The 16,124-nt window shown below is 48.9% G+C and overlaps 3 protein-coding genes across 4 annotated transcripts in view; 2 read left to right on the top strand and 1 right to left on the bottom strand.

Moving 5' to 3' along the window:
• Positions 1-897, top strand: part of lrrc2 (leucine rich repeat containing 2) — a 9,535-nt gene extending 8,638 nt beyond the window's left edge. For both annotated transcript variants that reach the window (XM_008419428.2, XM_008419429.2), the window contains exons 8-10: positions 76-228; positions 296-453; positions 535-897. In XM_008419428.2, the coding sequence (XP_008417650.1) occupies positions 76-228; positions 296-453; positions 535-584 (361 nt within the window). In that variant the 3' untranslated portion in view covers positions 585-897. The remainder of the gene's footprint in view (positions 1-75; positions 229-295; positions 454-534) is intronic.
• Positions 898-1,635: 738 nt separating this feature from the next.
• mfsd14bb (major facilitator superfamily domain containing 14Bb) lies at positions 1,636-9,746 on the bottom strand. The gene is made up of 12 exons (XM_017306588.1): positions 9,476-9,746; positions 6,994-7,086; positions 6,842-6,904; positions 6,437-6,564; positions 5,213-5,327; positions 4,497-4,715; positions 4,306-4,419; positions 4,144-4,215; positions 3,414-3,526; positions 3,246-3,343; positions 3,014-3,150; positions 1,636-2,522 (listed from the first exon to the last, which is right to left on the bottom strand). The coding sequence occupies exons 1-12, from the start codon at positions 9,491-9,493 to the stop codon at positions 2,310-2,312; spliced, it is 1,383 nt and encodes a 460-aa protein (XP_017162077.1). The 5' UTR covers positions 9,494-9,746; the 3' UTR covers positions 1,636-2,309.
• A 1,985-nt stretch (positions 9,747-11,731) lies between these two features.
• Positions 11,732-16,124, top strand: part of spinb (spindlin b) — a 7,755-nt gene continuing 3,362 nt past the window's right edge. The window contains exons 1-6 of the mRNA XM_017306593.1: positions 11,732-11,869; positions 14,154-14,490; positions 14,676-14,724; positions 14,828-14,922; positions 14,993-15,148; positions 15,947-16,124. Coding sequence (XP_017162082.1) covers positions 14,439-14,490; positions 14,676-14,724; positions 14,828-14,922; positions 14,993-15,148; positions 15,947-16,124 — 530 coding nt within the window. The 5' untranslated portion in view covers positions 11,732-11,869; positions 14,154-14,438. The remainder of the gene's footprint in view (positions 11,870-14,153; positions 14,491-14,675; positions 14,725-14,827; positions 14,923-14,992; positions 15,149-15,946) is intronic.

Here is a 16,124-nt window from a genome sequence, read left to right as displayed (position 1 = left end):
TTTTTCCTGTTGGTTAGCAGGGTGTACTTTCTTTTTCCTGTTGGTTAGCAGGGTGTACTCTCTTTCTGTGCCCAGGCTGCAGGAGCTGTCCACCCTCTTCGTCCACCACAACAGCCTGTCCTACCTCCCAGTTTGTCTCGCCAACATCTCCAGTCTGCAGATGGTGGTTGCCAGCGGCGACGCGTTGACCTGCGTCCCGACCAAACTCTGCAACGACCCGGAGATCAAGTAAGATCCCAACAGGTCGGCGGCGCCGTGAACCATCGGGCCGACCGGCGTCTGTGTCCCGCTGCAGGTTCATCCGTCTCTATGACAACCCCGAGAAGAGGAGGAGGAGGAAGGAGGAAGAGGAGAAGAAGAAGGAGAAGAGGAGGAGGTGGAGGGAGCAGGAGGTGAAGGACGGCAGTGAGAAGGAGTTCATGGAGGCCTACATCAGCACGCTGAAGGACAGAGGTCAGTCCAAGGTCGCCTGCAGCGCGACCCGACGCTAACCGCTAACGCTGCTAACCGCTAACTCTGTTTGTCCCAAACCAGACACCGTCCCCTTCTCCACCACCAAGGTCTCCATCTCCTGCCTGCTGTGACGGACCAGAACCAGAACCAGAACCAGAACCAGAACCAGAACCAGAACCAGAACCAGACCCGTTCTGCAGAGTCCAGCTGCCGGACGCGGGTCCAGATCCTGGTTCTGGAGGTTCTGAACATCAAGTGGCCCAGAAGGTTCTGGTTTGTCTTGTTGGCTTTTATTTCAGTTTAAATTCCAGTAAATATTCTCGTTTGTAATAATTTAATAATTTCCATATGAATCTTTACTGCGGTTAAAATTTTACATTATTTTTGGATTTTAATTTAAATACAGATGAAAATCAGCAAAAATGTAATAAAAACTGGTTTATATAGTTTACAGAAAATAAATTTTCCATTTCAAAATAATTTTGTGTTCCAGAAAACAAAAACATTAGTTTTCTCTTCAGGGTGACCTTTGACCTCCTCAGGCTGATGGTTTGTGTGTTTTTGCTTTGAAGAGTTTGAATTTGTGACCAAACATAAAAATCAGAATCACAGAAACAGATTTAAATGTTTTAACAGCATCAACATGATTTTAGGTTCGATGATATAAAATGTTCCCATTTTATTCCAACATGATTTTAGATTCCAGGAAATGTTTCCGTGTTTTGTTTTTCTGGACTTCCTGCAGTTTGTGTGTAGTTTTCATTTTGTTCAGAAGCTTTAATAAAATCTGGTGATTAATATTCTGACGTCACTTCAGATCACACTAAAAATTAGTTTAGTGGAACTTTTAATGTCTTCAAAATAAAAGTGGATTTGTTGAAAAGGCTGATTACAGCGCCCCTCACCACGGTGGCCCCTCCCCTCACCACGGTGGCCCCGCCCCTCACCACGGTGGCCCCTCCGCTCCCCACTATGGCCCCGCCCACTTCCCAGTCAGGGGCGGGGCTAAGAGGCGATACACTAGAAATGATTTTAATTTCATTTCCTTACCGTAAACATTTCCTTTTTAACATAAATTAAATACATATTTTATGTTTTAAGTTTCTGGTTCTGTCCCGGTTCTTTCTGGTTCTGATCCAAACCTGGAACTGCGATGGAAACATGCAGAGTGAAACCTGGAGGCTCGGTTCAAACATCTTTATTAAGATCGTCACAAAGTTCTGAAAAAACCCGGCTGGTAGAAACCGGGTCGGTTAGAGGCACTAAAGCGCAGCAGAGACATCTGGACCACAGCTGCCTGGTTCTGGAGGTTCTGGAGCTACAGGAACCGGGTCAGCCAGAACGGAACGCCTGGTTCTGTTAATCCAGACCCGCTGTGACGCTCCAGAAGGAACCAGGAAGCAAACCGGACCGGACCAGACTCGAGTCCAGATGTTTGGTTAAAAACGTTCCGGAACCAGAAACACGGATCCCAACCGGAACAGGGGCTGTGGTTCTGACGGGTCAAAGGTCAAGCAGAACCTCCAGAACCAGGCGAGGCTCTGAGGTCTGACCGACACTGAGTCCAGAACCCGTTGCCATGACGCCGCGTCCCTAGACGTCACCATGGTAACGGAGTGGAGGCGGAGTTTCCGTCTAAAAGTAAATCGTCGGTGGATCCGGGAACTTCCTCCAGTCGTCGTCATGGTAACCGGGGGGGCGGAGCCAGCAGGTGCATAATGAAGCAGAGAAACTCCAACAGGTGAGTCAGTTTACCTGCTGGTAGAGTCCAGAGGGGGCGCTGTCCCCCGAGCCCTTTGGTCTCAGCCAATCAGGAGAGAGCTCATGAACGGCGTCAGTGATTGGCCGCCGCCCGCTCACATGCTGCTGTCCTGCAGGAGCGGCTCGATGTCCTCGGCGTCGCTGGTGGGCGTGGCCAGCGCCGCGCCGCCGTTCTGAGCGTGTGCGGGCTTAGTGGCGGCCGGACCGCCGGCGGGGCGGAGATTCTCCGGGATGAAAATGGCGACGACCACGGCGAGGACGACGGAGCACGCCCCGAACAGGAAGGGAGGGCCCGGGATGACGGCGCGCTGTGGAGACAGGAAACGGTGACCTTTCACCTCTGATTCAACCTGATCTTTAGCTTTGAATCAAAATGTTTGGATCGGCTCAAGGTGAGAAGGTTCTACAGTGGCTGACCCGACCAGAACCGGCCAGGTTCTGATCCGTCTGGATGCTCGGTTAAATGTTTATCATAATCTGATGAAACCCAAGAAGAAGAACGGAGCCGTTACCCAGCAGCCCTCAGTAAAGATGGCTGCCGCGCCGTTCTGGTTACGGCACTACAGGTTACAGAAAAACTGACACCTCACTTCCTGTTAAAAAAATAAAAATTATTTTACTGACAGGAATCAGGTGAAGATAAAAATACCAGCAGATGGAAGAACAGATTCAGAGTCAGACAGTTTCCGTCTATTGGAATGTCTTGGTTTAATTTCTGCTCTGAATGTGGGCGTGTCCAGGTGGGCGTGTCCCAGTGGGCGTGTCCCAGTGGGCGTGTCCCAGTGGGCGTGTCTAGTACCTGCGTGTCCGGCGTTCCTGCGGCTGCTGGAACGTCGCTCAGCTCCACGTTGAACAGGAAGAAGATGAATCCGTAGAGAGCCGGACCCAAACCGTTACAGAGGCCCCGGATCCCCGTGATCATCCCCTGGACCACGCCTACACACACACACACACACACACACACACACACACACACAGTCAGGCTGCTCCTGATTGGCTGCTGTAACGTGAAGCTGCTCTGATTGGCTCACCCTGCTGGTCGGCGGCGGCGTTGTGCGACACGAGAGCAGAGACTGCTGGGAAGGTGATGGAGGACAAGGCAGCAATGGTTCCTGCTGCCCACATCATCCTGCAGGGACAGAACCAACCTGTCAGAACCAGAACCAGAACCGGAACCGGGAACAGATCCAGAGACTCACCACGGCTCGGACCCGAAGGCGTACCAGCCCAGCTGCAGCAGCTGGAAGCCCAGACCCAACAGAACCGTGTTCTTCTTCCCGATGGTTCGCATCAGAACGCTGAGCAGGACGGTCTGAGGGGACAGGTCAGGGGTCAGAGGTCACAGAGACAGCTGCTGCCGACACCTGGAGGAACAGTTCTGATCCGAGTCGTTTTTAGAGTTTTCTCTGCAGCAGCTCTTATTCTTCATTTAGAAATAAATTTATTTAATCTGAATAAAACAGGAAGCGGCCGTCTGACCTCGCTGCTCCATGTTTGTTTTCACTGTCATGGCGACTCGGTGCTAGCGGCTGCTACGCTAACGCAGCCGGAGAATGAGCATGGTCTCCGTTTGCTGCAGGGGTCAGGCTGTTATATTTACCATCAATTTGTTGCATTAAATATTAAAGAGGAATTTAGTTTCTGCCAAATCAACTAAGTTCACTTTGTTACATGTTCCTTTTATTGCAGTAGCATCACAACAGGCTATGCTAGTTATAATTAGCACTCACAACAATCTAAGCTAGCTAGCAGTAGCGTTCACAACAGGCTATGCTATCACGCTGCAGCTCAGCAGAGAGTTAGCAGCGCTAAGACCCGCCCCTTGGCTCTGATTGGTTGTTTCTAGTTAGCGCTGGGAGAAAAAGGAGATAAATTTAGCTTTAGCAGAAACGATTCAACTTGTGAGAATTTGAACAAATTCCATCGAACCTGAGCAACGATGGAGAGGATTCCCACCATGGCGATGTAGGCAGCGATGGCTTCAGGGGAGAAATGGATCACCTGGAGGAGACGAGAGGAAAAATAAATCCCTCCGACGGTCCAGCATGACGGAGGAGCCAGGTGTGTGTGTGTGTGTGTGTGTGTGCCTACCTGCTTCAGGTAGAGGAAGAAGCTGGAATACTGTCCGGCTTCAGGCAGGTAGGACAGGAAGACGGTGACGCAGATCAGCAGAACCGTGGAATCCTTCCCGACGCGCCGCAGCGACTGAAACCCAAGCAACCAATCAGAGGTTCAGCTGCTGGTTCTGGTTCCGGTTCTGCTGCCGGGTCCGACTGACTCACAGCGAACGGGTCGGCCTGCTCCCAGGAGATGGGGAACCCCAACGACGACAGCCTCATCTTGTCCGGCAGCGACTCGGGAACCAAGAAGAACACGAACGCGATGTCCGTCACCGCGATCACCGTGGCGACCAGCACCACCAGGCTGTCCCCATAGCGACTGGACAGGTAGGCGCCGATGGCCGGGCTCGTCACCAAGCTGGCGGCGAAGGTCGCCGACACCTGGGAGGAGGAGGAGCTCAGGTGAGCCGGGCCCTACAGAACCGGCTCTGATCCGGGCCGAACCAGGTCCGGAAAACCCGGACACTGAGGAGCGATCCGATGAAGCTACGGACCGACTCGGACCCGATCAGAGTAACAGATGATCGGAGGAACCGGTTTCCCAGTGGAGGGATCATTTAGCGGTTTAGCTTCTGCTGGATATCATGCTAGCGTAGCGCTTTAGCGCCAGTGGAACTGATGCTCATGATCAGCAGCGCAGTTAGCATTTTGGTTAGCGCAGCTGTGATTTCCTTTACAGTCATTCGTCCAATCAGGATCCAGCGTTTCTACAAACTACCAGCTGGTTCTGAAGACGATCCGATCAGTTCAGCTGGTTCTGTTCAATTCATCCTGACAGAACCGTTACTGATTGGATAATAACACCGATAATGAGGCGGTTCCTGATCTGGAGCTGCTGTGATGTCAGCAGCCTGCGCAGCGTTCTGATTGGTCGTTACCAGGCCGTAGGCGGTGCTCCTCTCGTGCTCCTCGGTGACGTCGGCGACGTAGGCGAAGATCACGGAGAAGGTCACGGCGAACGTCCCCGACACGGCGATCAGAGCAAAGTACCACCTGGAGACACAGAACCGGGTCAGACGGAACCGGGTCGGGTCGGTTCTGCAGCACATTGAGGCTTAACAGCAGGGCAGGAAAACATGGCTGATTTTAGAGTTCAGCTCAGAATCAGGCAGGATTTACCAGAACCAGACCAGAACCTCTCTGTGGTCACATGACCTCCGACCCGGTTCCACCTGGTTCTGACCCATCCTCGTTTCTCTCGTTTTTATCCGTTTAAAGTTTTTAGAAATATTTGCAGTGAATTCTGAGATATTGTGTTGTTTTGTAGGAAACGCTGCCACCTGCAGGTCGGAGCCATCACTGCAACACGACGACCGTTCAGTAGAAAAAACTGAAATAAGTCAAGAGTTTGTTGATTTAACGTGAATTTCTGTAGAAAAGTGATTTATTTGTCTTGAGCTGCAGTAAAACATGGAGCAGAAACAGATTTACAGAGAAAAACCGGAAGTTTGTCACATTTTGATGGTGATTCTGGTTCATTAAACCCGTCAGAAATGGTGGCAATAAAGAATAATGTTGTTATGAAACCAAGTCATGGAGAAATAATGGAAATAAACTTTAAATTCTAAAACTGGAAAATGTTTTAAATACCTAAAATAAATAAACGAACTAAGAGAAAATATCTGTTGGAAGAAACGAGAAAAAAATTAACAAAGAAAATGATTGATCTCGTTTTAATTGATTTATTTCAATCGGCTTCCTGAGAGCGGGTCGGCTGCTTCAGAACCCAGAGAGCCGGTTCTGTTCTGCTGAACCGGGTCAGATCTCAGATTAAAACCTGAGATCCATTCAGAACCAGACGGACGTGTGGGAACTGGTCAGCGTGTGGCGCTGCGAGCGGCCAGCAGGGGGAGCCAGAGGCCGGATGCTGCAGCCGCTCACATGAGGAACATGTGGGTTAAACCCAGCAGAACCTCAGAACCCGACCGGGTTTCTGCTTCATCAGAACCTGAGAAACTTCAGAACAAAGTTTCCCAGAACCAGGACCGGTTCCAATCCGAACACACAGGATGGGTTCTGATCCGCAGCTCAAACATCCGGGTCCTCTAAACATCGGTTCTGATCCAGAAAGTCTGAATATGTGGAACCGGAAGCGGACTCACCAGGGGCTGATCCTCATGAAGGGGATGGGAGCGCAGGTGAAGAAGACGGTGATGAGGAGGAAGGACTTCCTGCCCCAGGTGTCCGACAGAGCACCAATCAGAGGAGCCGACAGGAAGGACAGGAAGCCCTGAGGACAGAGACACGGCCGTTAGAGGACGGGTCCGACCGGTTCCGACCCGGACAGCGATGTGAAACCCGTGGGCAACAGAGGGGAACGGGACGCAGCAGCGGCCCGTTTCTATTCACACCAAAGTTTCTCATTTCAGTCATTTTTCCTCCTTTTTTAAAGTTATTAAGCGGGTCGGAACCAGACGGATGGTTCTGGGAGGGGAAGTCGGGTCTGCAGGGAGGAGGAAGTGCTGCATGATTCTACTTCCTGTTGTGGTTAAGCCCCGCCCCCTCACCTTGACGCCGTGCACCAGGCCGTTCATCAGGAAGGTGTGCTGAGGGAACGTCTCATGGAGAACCTGGAGAACCAGACCACAAGGCGTCAGCCGACCCGGAGCCCGGTTCTGGTTCTGTCTGAGCCCAACAGAACCGCCGACCCGGTTCTCACCTTCAGCATGGGCGTGGTCAGCAGGCCCCAGGCGAAGAACTCCAGGAAGATCACCACCACCGCATGGGTCACCCTGGCCCGGGTCCGCTTCAGCTGAGGAGAGAACCACACCAGAACCACTCAGAACCGGGTCAGAACCACTCAGAACCGGGTCAGAACCACTCAGAACCGGGTCAGAGCCACTCAGAACCGGGTCAGAACCACTCAGAACCGGGTCAGAGCCACACAGAACCACACCAGAGCCACTCAGAACCACTCAGAACCACTCAGAACCACACCAGAACCGGGTCAGAACCGGTTCTGGGTCCAGCAGATCAAACTTTGATCCGAACAGGAAGGATTCTCAGGAAATGCAGGAAGTGATTCATACCTGGTGATGCATTTAAGGACAGAGAAAAGTGGGAATTTTCAGCTTCATGCGTTTATTGTGTGGAAATCCGTTTCTTTAAAAGGTTGAATAAAAAAATTCTGTTAATAATTATTAATAATTACTCCAGATAATAAACTAATAAATGCCCCATTAAATAAAAGTCCCTGAAATACAGGAAGTAGCCTTTCAAAATAAGATGATTCTTTTTCCCTTTCATGTGGACGTTATGTTTCTGTATTTCCTAATTATTTATGAATGATGATGTGAATGTACCGAGTTCTGACGGAGCCCAGCGGTTCTTCGTCTGACCCAGTCGGATCGTTTCCCGTTCTGACTCCGTGGTGTCAGGTAAGCAGGAGGGATCTGGTCCGTTTGAGCCGCAGCTTCGGACCGGACCAGACCGGACCGGACCGGCGCTGATCCAGGACCCAGCTGCCGGTTGAACTGGACCGGGTCAGAAACTCTGCGCTGCAGGCCAGAACCGGTCTGAACAGAACCAGGCCTGACGTTCTTGGTTCTGTGGAAGCTAATGAGCCGTTAGCGCTCAGAGGCTAACGGCTCATTAGCTTCAGGAGGTGGAGGATAAAAGCGGCGCTGTTCCTCTGCAGACTGAACCGGATCACATGACCAGAGATCAGCTGGCTGTCAGCAGCACAGCGTCTGCATTCATCAGGTCAGAGGTCAAACTCCTCCCTGCCGTGCCGAGCTCCCAGAATGCAGCAGGGTTCCTGTCGGATCCGTTTCCTGTTGGATCAGAACATCTGATCCGCCTCCAGCTGGGAGGTTCTGACTCTGCATCGTTTCCAACAGTGAATCTGATAAAGACGACTTGTTCCTGCGGTGATGCGAGCGGCAGCCATGTTGGAACGCATCGCATCCTCAGCTTGATTCTGCAGAAGAACATTTCTCCTTCAATCTGGTTCAGGGTCATGACCTTCGACCTGTGGAGCTCTGGGGGTGTCTGGTCATTTCTCTGAGTTTCATGCTGTGACCTCTGACCTCAGGCTGAAGCTGCTGGGACATCAGATGTTTTCCTCTCTGGAAGATGATGATGATGATGATGGAGATGACCTTTGACCCTTCTCAGGTGAACCAGCAGCACCAGCCTGATATTTTCTCTCTTCAGTTCAATGGAAACTTTCCTTCCCTTCAATCATGGATCATATTTTGTATTAAAAACAAGAATAAAATATGAATTTAACTCATTTAAACCATTCCAACTATCAGCAGCACCAGATTAAAGTTTATTCTATTTAATCTGGATTTCTGGTAAATAATATTATCATTTATTCTACCACTAAATAGATGATCAGGTTATTTTGCTGCTGTGTTTAAATGGACCAAAGTTCCTCCACCAGGAACCAGAACCAGCTGATGGTTCGAGTTACCGGTTCACAGAGCTAACGGCTAGTTAGCCTGAAGTTGGTGTCTGATTCAGAGCAGGCTCAGAGTTAAATTAAATTAGCTCTAGATTATAATCCGAGAGGAAATCTGGATTACACATTTCAGTCAGCTTCTATAAAACATTTCTACATCTGTGAAACGTCCACTTTACTGTGGAAACATAAACTCTTCAGAACAAACTTTGATATTTCATCTCAGAAAAAAGCAGAAATTTTAGATGTTTTTCCTTCTTTAAGCCCGTTTAGACATCTGTCTGAAAAATCTAGACTGGTGAGGCTTTGGGTTGTAAAGTGACCCATTCTAGATTAGATCAATCCAGAATCATGTCGTTTTAAACTCATTTCTACGGTGAGCTAAATAACACGAAACCACAGAAAATGTTTTGTTCTTCACAAACTGGATGAAACTTCTGTATATTTATAGAACCGAGTAACCTAGTCCAGATTTAATCGTAGTAGATATTTTTAGCTTTTTAATAGGAAATCAACGGACTTCCAGGTTCCTAGAAACTGTGAGCTGGCCCTTTAAGAGCTAGCTCTGAGCAGCGAACCAGAGGCCAACTTCTACACCGGAAGAACCGACTAGCGTTCATCTGAATTAGCCGCTAACAGTTTAATCTGCCAGAACAGCGGATTAAAATCCACGCGTGTTTTAATTTAGCACCACGCACCGAGACCAGCTCACAGAGCTAACCCGGCTAACACTCACCGAGCTCCGGACCAACATCCTGCCGCTGGCCTCGGTCTCCGCTTTCTCCCGGGGCGCTTCACATCTTGTCTTAACGACTTTCAGCTCCAGTCCTCGGAACTGAACATCCTCCTGGGATTTCTCCGTCTTTTCCAGGGTGTCCCGCCGTGTGAATGAGGCTCCGTGCTCTCCGTGATGCACGTATTCCGGTTCTGTTCGCTGTGAAGTCCGCTGGAGTCGCTCAGCTTTCGGTTTGACTAGAATTCCTCCGCTTTGATTGTAACTTCACCTTCCGTCTGTTTGGTTTGTACGCGGGGGTACGGCAGAGGGGCGGGGATGTTTTTTTTCATGACACTATCAGAGTGGGTGGGCATAAACCGCCCGACTTGACAGTCCCCGTAACCAAAACAAACCAAGCTGGTCCTGGATCAGATCCACCTCCCATGTTACGTGTTTAAAATGCAACAAGATCTGACTCAGGATCAGCCTCACTCCTACTGTAAACACAGCGAGCAAATCGCCTCCTGCTGGCCTGAAGCCGTCACTACACCGCAGACACCGTTTCAGCAACTTTAAAAAAATAAAGTTTATGTTTAAAAAACAGACGTCCTGGTGCCCTTAAATAAAATGTCTGTTTAAACTGGAGCTCGTGCTCCGTCTGCGGCACAAACAGTGCGGAGACAGGAGTCAGTATTTGGCAGGAAGATCCGGTGTCTTCGTCTAGCACGGCTCACTATTTGGCCAGAGGCAGAAAGGCGGGACTCGACGGTTGAAGAATTTTTTGGCTCCACTGAAAACCTGCACGCATGGACCGAGCAACGCCACGGAAACGAGCAGGGGGTTCCTGTCTGGGTTGTTCAGAGTAATGTCAGCCTGTCTGGTAATGGCGAGTTATTCATTTAAATTATTATTCCGTTCTGATGTTGGAAAAGTCAAAACTAAAGAGTCAGATTTTTGAGTCAGAATAGAGGAAAAAGGAGGATGAAACCCTGATGAGTCAGTTTTTATACCTGGATCACAGATGTAACAAAAATACAATTCAGTTTAAACTGGAAATGAGTAAAAGTTTGCAAATGGCAGTGAAAAATAACATTTATGCAGGGGTGGAAGTAGTTTTAAATTCTTTAAATAAAATTATATATATATATATATATATATATATATATATATATATTGCTGCTTCTTTGTGTGGAGTTTCTGTGCTGATTAATTTTTTTCGAAGCGATAAAAGCTGGTAGCTCTTAAATTGCTACAAAATAAAGCTGTATTTCCTCCCTCAGCCCTCTGGCTGCCATGCTGACACCTTGAGATGCCATGAGACCTAAATCCTGAACATCATGGCACGGAGTCATCCCAGTTTTCCATGTCTGGTATGTAACCATTCATTTTATCTGTTAAACTGGTTCTACTGGTCCTGTGTCCAGACAGAGGGATAATCAGTAGCCCAGCATCATGACCTGTTGGTTCTGAAGGTCCTGCAGCCCTGCTCTAGCAAAGCTTGAACAGTTCAGAAACAATATGAAATGGGGGAGAAGCTATTCATTAACTGATTAAGTCGTGTTTTAGATTGTTCTTGAAAAACTAATCAATCACGGCTGATTAGTGGTGAACTCACAGCTGCCCAGTGAACCCGTTGATTCTTTACAGCAGACAGCCGCCCCTCTCTTGCAGCTACTCCCACTAAATCTTTTAGGGGTAGCGGTACCCCGCCGTACCCCCTTACTTTCACTCCTGCATTCATGTAACAGGAATAAACCTTCAGCTCGGAGTTTCACACAGATCCAACTAAAGTTTAGGAATATTCACTGTCAGAATGACTAAAAGGACTAAATTTAACTGAAAAATATGACGGTACAGCAGAAAGGAGGAATAAACGTCTTCCAAAAATCTCAGAAACTTTAAATGTCGAGTTAAATTACATTTTTAGTACTAAAATAAACGTAAAATAAAAAAATCAAGGATTTTCTAGAAAAATTGTGAGATTTCAGATTTTTTTCTATAAAAATTTGACTTTTCCAGCTCAGAAATTTCCACGTTTTTTTCTACATTTCTGAGATTAACCTAAAAATATTTCAGTTTATTTTCTATCAGATTTTCATGTTTTCTTGTAGTAATTTTATGAGATTAACCTCAAATTTCTGTGTTTTGACTGAAATTTACTGCTTTTCTGTCTACAATGACACGAAGTCGTAGAAAAATCCTCCCAGGTCCTTGGAAGACCTGCTGAAGGAAAGTCCCAGGAAAACTGCTAACACCTGGGCTTTTATTTTGAAGGGCGGCGCCAGACTTTCCCGCCCTCCCTCCATCTTGGCGCAGCCAGCTTGACGCAGCGGAGCCTCAAACGGAGGCAGAGCGGATCAATCTGGAGCTTCGGCGGCTGATTGGGATCATGCGGCAGCGCTGACCGCCGTGTCGGTGAGTACCCGCGGCCCGCGGGGCCCGCTGCGGAACCGGGCCCGGAGCCGCGGTTCCGGTCCAACGGTTTCCTACGAAGCTGCGAGCTCGGCGCCGTGTTTTCTCCCCCAGCAGACCCCACACCCCCCCACTCTGCCTTTGTTCGCTTGCGCCTTTTCTTGCGCCTCTGCGGGTTTTGGTAAATAGTGGCGCAACGTGGCCGCCGCGCTGCGGGAGGAGGCAGTTTGCGGTGCGCTGTTTTTCTGCGGGTTTGTCGTGTGCGTGGGTGCGGCGGTTTGCGCTGCTGCTGCGTGTTTTTAGCAGACTTTGAGTGACCTCTGGATGGACATCTTCATCATCCTCAGCAGCCAAAACAAGCAGCAAGTCCTCCTCATGGCGCTGAACGGCCGCCTGGGGGCGCTGCAGCGGCTGGACGGGTTTCTGCTGATTTTGATCAGTCCCAGCAGAGCCGGTCCCACCGCCTCCAGGGCCGGAACCTCTGTGGACCCCGGGGGGCCGGATTTACATGAGGCTAGCAGCTGAAATGTTTGTCACTTCCCACACTTTTCCCCAGGACAGTAAATAATTATCAGTGCTGCTCTCAAGTCAAAATATAACCAGATTGTTGTTGAGTTTTGGCTCATTTTTGGACACATTTCCACATCTTTAATATTTTGGCTGTTGTTGAGCAACAATAACAGATTGAAAACAGTTTCTGATGTAATTATTTTAACCACTAAAAATGCAAAGCAACAATTCAAGATAATTTGTTGCATGATTCATTACAATTATCCACAAATTACAAACTGTGTTTCTGACTTCGGGTCACAAACGTTTACTACAGAATTGCAGCTTTTAAACCTTTGTTGCTTGTTTTAACCTACATACAAAACGTTTGTATCTATTAAGTTTGTTTGTTTTTTGCTTCCAGGAAAATGAAAAAAGCTTTTAAAATGTCAATGACAACATTTGGCGATTTTAGCCATTAATTATTTTGGTGGTTAAAATAATTAAACAGTCCTTATTTTCCCTAAAAACTCGCATATGGTTCTGTATGATTTGATTTCACCGCCCTTAGAATCAGAGTATTCTGCCGTTAAAACAAGATATTATTGAAGTTTTTCAGTGTAAATATTTTTTTAAATCCGTAAGTTAAAATAGTGGGAGGCATCGCTAAATATACAGCTAGCTGTGCTAAAACACAGATCCTAAACATTAGTTCTGTTAATATGAACATGGTATTTAGCGGAAGCTAATGCTAAATGGTTTGAGTATAAGTTAATGCTAATGGAACCTGAGAAGAAGCTAGCAACATTTATTATTTAGTAGGAAGCTAATGCTAAGAAAACATGTTATTTAGGAGAAACTAAAGCAGTATGGTGTTAAGTTTTAATAGTAGCTAATACTATAGGACTTCAGCAACATGGTATTAGCTGAAGCTAAAGCTAATGCCATTACCCACCTCTGTACGGTTTGTGGAAGGCCTGTTGATGTTCTACAGACAGTTGTGTGTTTTTATTTACGCTCCGTTTCTTTGTTCAGAAAGTGAGGAGAGGAAATGGAAGTGCTGTGTAAATGGTCTTGAAGTACTTCAGAATAAGAGCATGAAAATAGACAGATTCTTAAGTTTAACTGAAAGTTTATAAAGCAGGCCAGTAAATGTTTTAGGATTTACTGGAAGCTAGGAGCGCTAAAGCTAAGGCGCTAAATGAAAACTTAGATTTGCTGCTAGCATGTTAGCGCAGGTGTTCAGGAGGTTTTATCTGCAGCTTTATTGTTAACATGAGTCAGCTCAGCAGAACCAATCAGACCCACCGGGTCAGACTGGAGAACCGGATCTGCTCAGCAGCAGAGCGTGATGAACCCACAGCGCCCCCTGCTGGTGGAGCTGCCTATTGCTGATATTCAGCTGGAGCAGGAAGCAGGTTTCCATGGTAACTGCCATTTGATTGGCAGACCTGAGAGTTTCCCTGCGGCTCAGAACCTGAACAGGAAGCCGGTGGCCCCCTGACCTCCTGCTGCTGCTGCAGCATGCGCTGCGGGTTCTGCTGCTGCAGCTGCTGCAGCTGCTGCTGACTTCCTGCTGGGTCCAGCTGCTCTGGTACCAGAACCGGGGTCCGCCAGAGAGTCGCTGCTGATCGGTTTTAATGTTCAGACTCAGCTCTGGGTTCTTAAAGGTACAGGGCGCTCAGTGTATTGAAAAGCAGTTTGGGTTCTGATCCGGTTCTGAGAGGATCAAACAGAACTCTGATCCGGTTCTGGAGAATTTTAACATTTATGTTTGTTTTTTGTTGTTTTCTTGTAGAAAATCTTCCTGCCGTTTCCAGTTTGAGTCCAACAGCTTGACGTCCGCCATCGGCCCCCCGGTGTCCCCCATTGGCCCCCCAGCCTCCAGGCGTTACACCAATCCTGACCTGGATGAGACGTCTCACCGGATCCGACTAATTCCTGGTTCACCTCCTCCCTTCTGTCCCTTCCCTCCCCCTTCCTCCTCCCTCTGTCCTCACCCCCTCCGATCTGAGTCCAGACTCAAAGCAGCGTCCTGATTGGCTGTCCATCCCCCACAGCCCCCCCGCCCTCAGGTGGATGAATGAAGACTCCGTTTAAGAGCCCAGCGGCGCCGCGGCCCCGAGCGGACGGGGGTGAGTCTGATCAGAACCGTAACGCTCTGCTGGCGCCGCCCTCAGGCTGAGGCAGTGCCCCCCTCAGGCTGAGGCAGTGCCCCCCTCAGGCTGAGGCAGCGCCCCCCTCAGGCTGAGGCAGCGCCCCCCTTCAGTCTGAGGCAGCGCCGCCCTCAGGCTGACTCAGGCTCATGTTTCTGTTTCAGGACATTCAGGCGTCTCTGCAAACATGATGAAGAAGAAGAATCCACACAAGTACGTCCAGAAGTGATTTTATTGAAGCCAGATTATCTAATCTCATCTTTAATCTGAATCCGTTCAGATCTGTAATCTCGGGTTTTTGTCCGCGTCCCGGCAGGAAGCAGAGGACCAGCGTCGGACCCAGTAAGACGCTGGTTCCGCCCAGGAGGAACATCGTGGGCTGCCGGATCCAGCACATCTGGAAGGAAGGCAGTGAGTAGGCGACCTCTTGACCTCTGGACCTCCAGGTCGCTCGGTGTTGACGTGTCCGGTGTCCCTTCAGGTAAATCGTCCCAGTGGAAGGGGACGGTTCTGGACCAGGTTCCGGTCAACCCGTCTCTCTACCTGATCAAGTACGACGGCTTCGACTGCGTCTACGGCCTGGAGCTGTACGCCGACGAGCGCGTGGTCGGCCTGGAGGTTCTGCCCGACAGAGTGGGTGAGGAACCGCCGGGTCCAGATGGGTTCTGTAGGGTCCAGATGGGTTCTGTAGGGTCCAGATGGGTTCTGTAGGGTCCAGATGGGTTCTGTAGGGTCCAGATGGGTTCTACCTGTTCATCCTTGTTAAACGCGGCCCACATGCATCCATCTGGGCCTTGTCTGACCTCTGACCTCTGGCGACTGTCTGGACTGGTGATGCAAGTTATTGATTAATTATTGTTCTGACCAATCAGTCGATCCTTCATGTTCTGCTCATTCCATAACTTTAACATTTTGGTTTTTCACCTTGTCAAACTGAAACTTAGTTATAAAATATAACAACAGGAACCTGTTGAGATGAAAAATAGAATAAAAATAAAGAGTTAAAAGAGAAAGTTATGTGAACCAAGTAATCACACATGAACAGAGATTTTTCCCGTTCTCGTATGGCCCTGCCAGCTTTATTTCTGTGTCAACTGACTGCTTATGGATGACCAAACATTGACCCCCAACATAAACACTGCCAGAGACTGGAGACCCCTAAAATATGCCTAATTCTTACACCCAGATTATGTAAAAATTAATATGATGTCATCCCACCCAGGAACCGCCATCTTGTTTTTACGAGCTTTTCACAGCTTCTGCTTTTTCCACTTTTCTGGACCTTGGAGTCGAGGTGAACCGTAGATCTGGAAGCCCCAGAAGTCCAGATTCGTGATCCAAACCCTGGCTCTTGCAGTAAAGACGGGATCAGCCTTGGTTGGTACCGTAGGTTCTGGAGCCGAGCCTGACCTGCCGCTCTGTCTGATTGGTCCAGCTCAGGCCCGGGTGAGCGACTCGCTGCTGGCGGAGACGATGATCGGGAAGGCGGTGGAGCACATGTTTGAGACGGAGGACGGGCCGAAGGAGGAGTGGAGGGGGATGGTTCTGGCCCGCGCCCCCATCATGACCACCTGGTTCTACATCACCTACGAGAAGGACCCGGTTCTGTACAT

The sequence above is a fragment of the Poecilia reticulata genome, linkage group LG9, assembly GCF_000633615.1.
Source record: "Poecilia reticulata strain Guanapo linkage group LG9, Guppy_female_1.0+MT, whole genome shotgun sequence".
NCBI classification, from domain to species: domain Eukaryota; kingdom Metazoa; phylum Chordata; class Actinopteri; order Cyprinodontiformes; family Poeciliidae; genus Poecilia; species Poecilia reticulata.
This window is presented reverse-complemented; position numbering and strand designations above follow the sequence as displayed.

Coding starts and splice junctions, on each gene's coding strand:
- mfsd14bb (XM_017306588.1), bottom strand. Junction 3,344..3,413: donor GCCTTCGGGTCCGAGCCGTG/GTGAGTCTCTGG, acceptor CTGTCCCTGCAG/GATGATGTGGGCAGCAGGAA. Junction 3,151..3,245: donor CGCCGCCGCCGACCAGCAGG/GTGAGCCAATCA, acceptor GTGTGTGTGTAG/GCGTGGTCCAGGGGATGATC.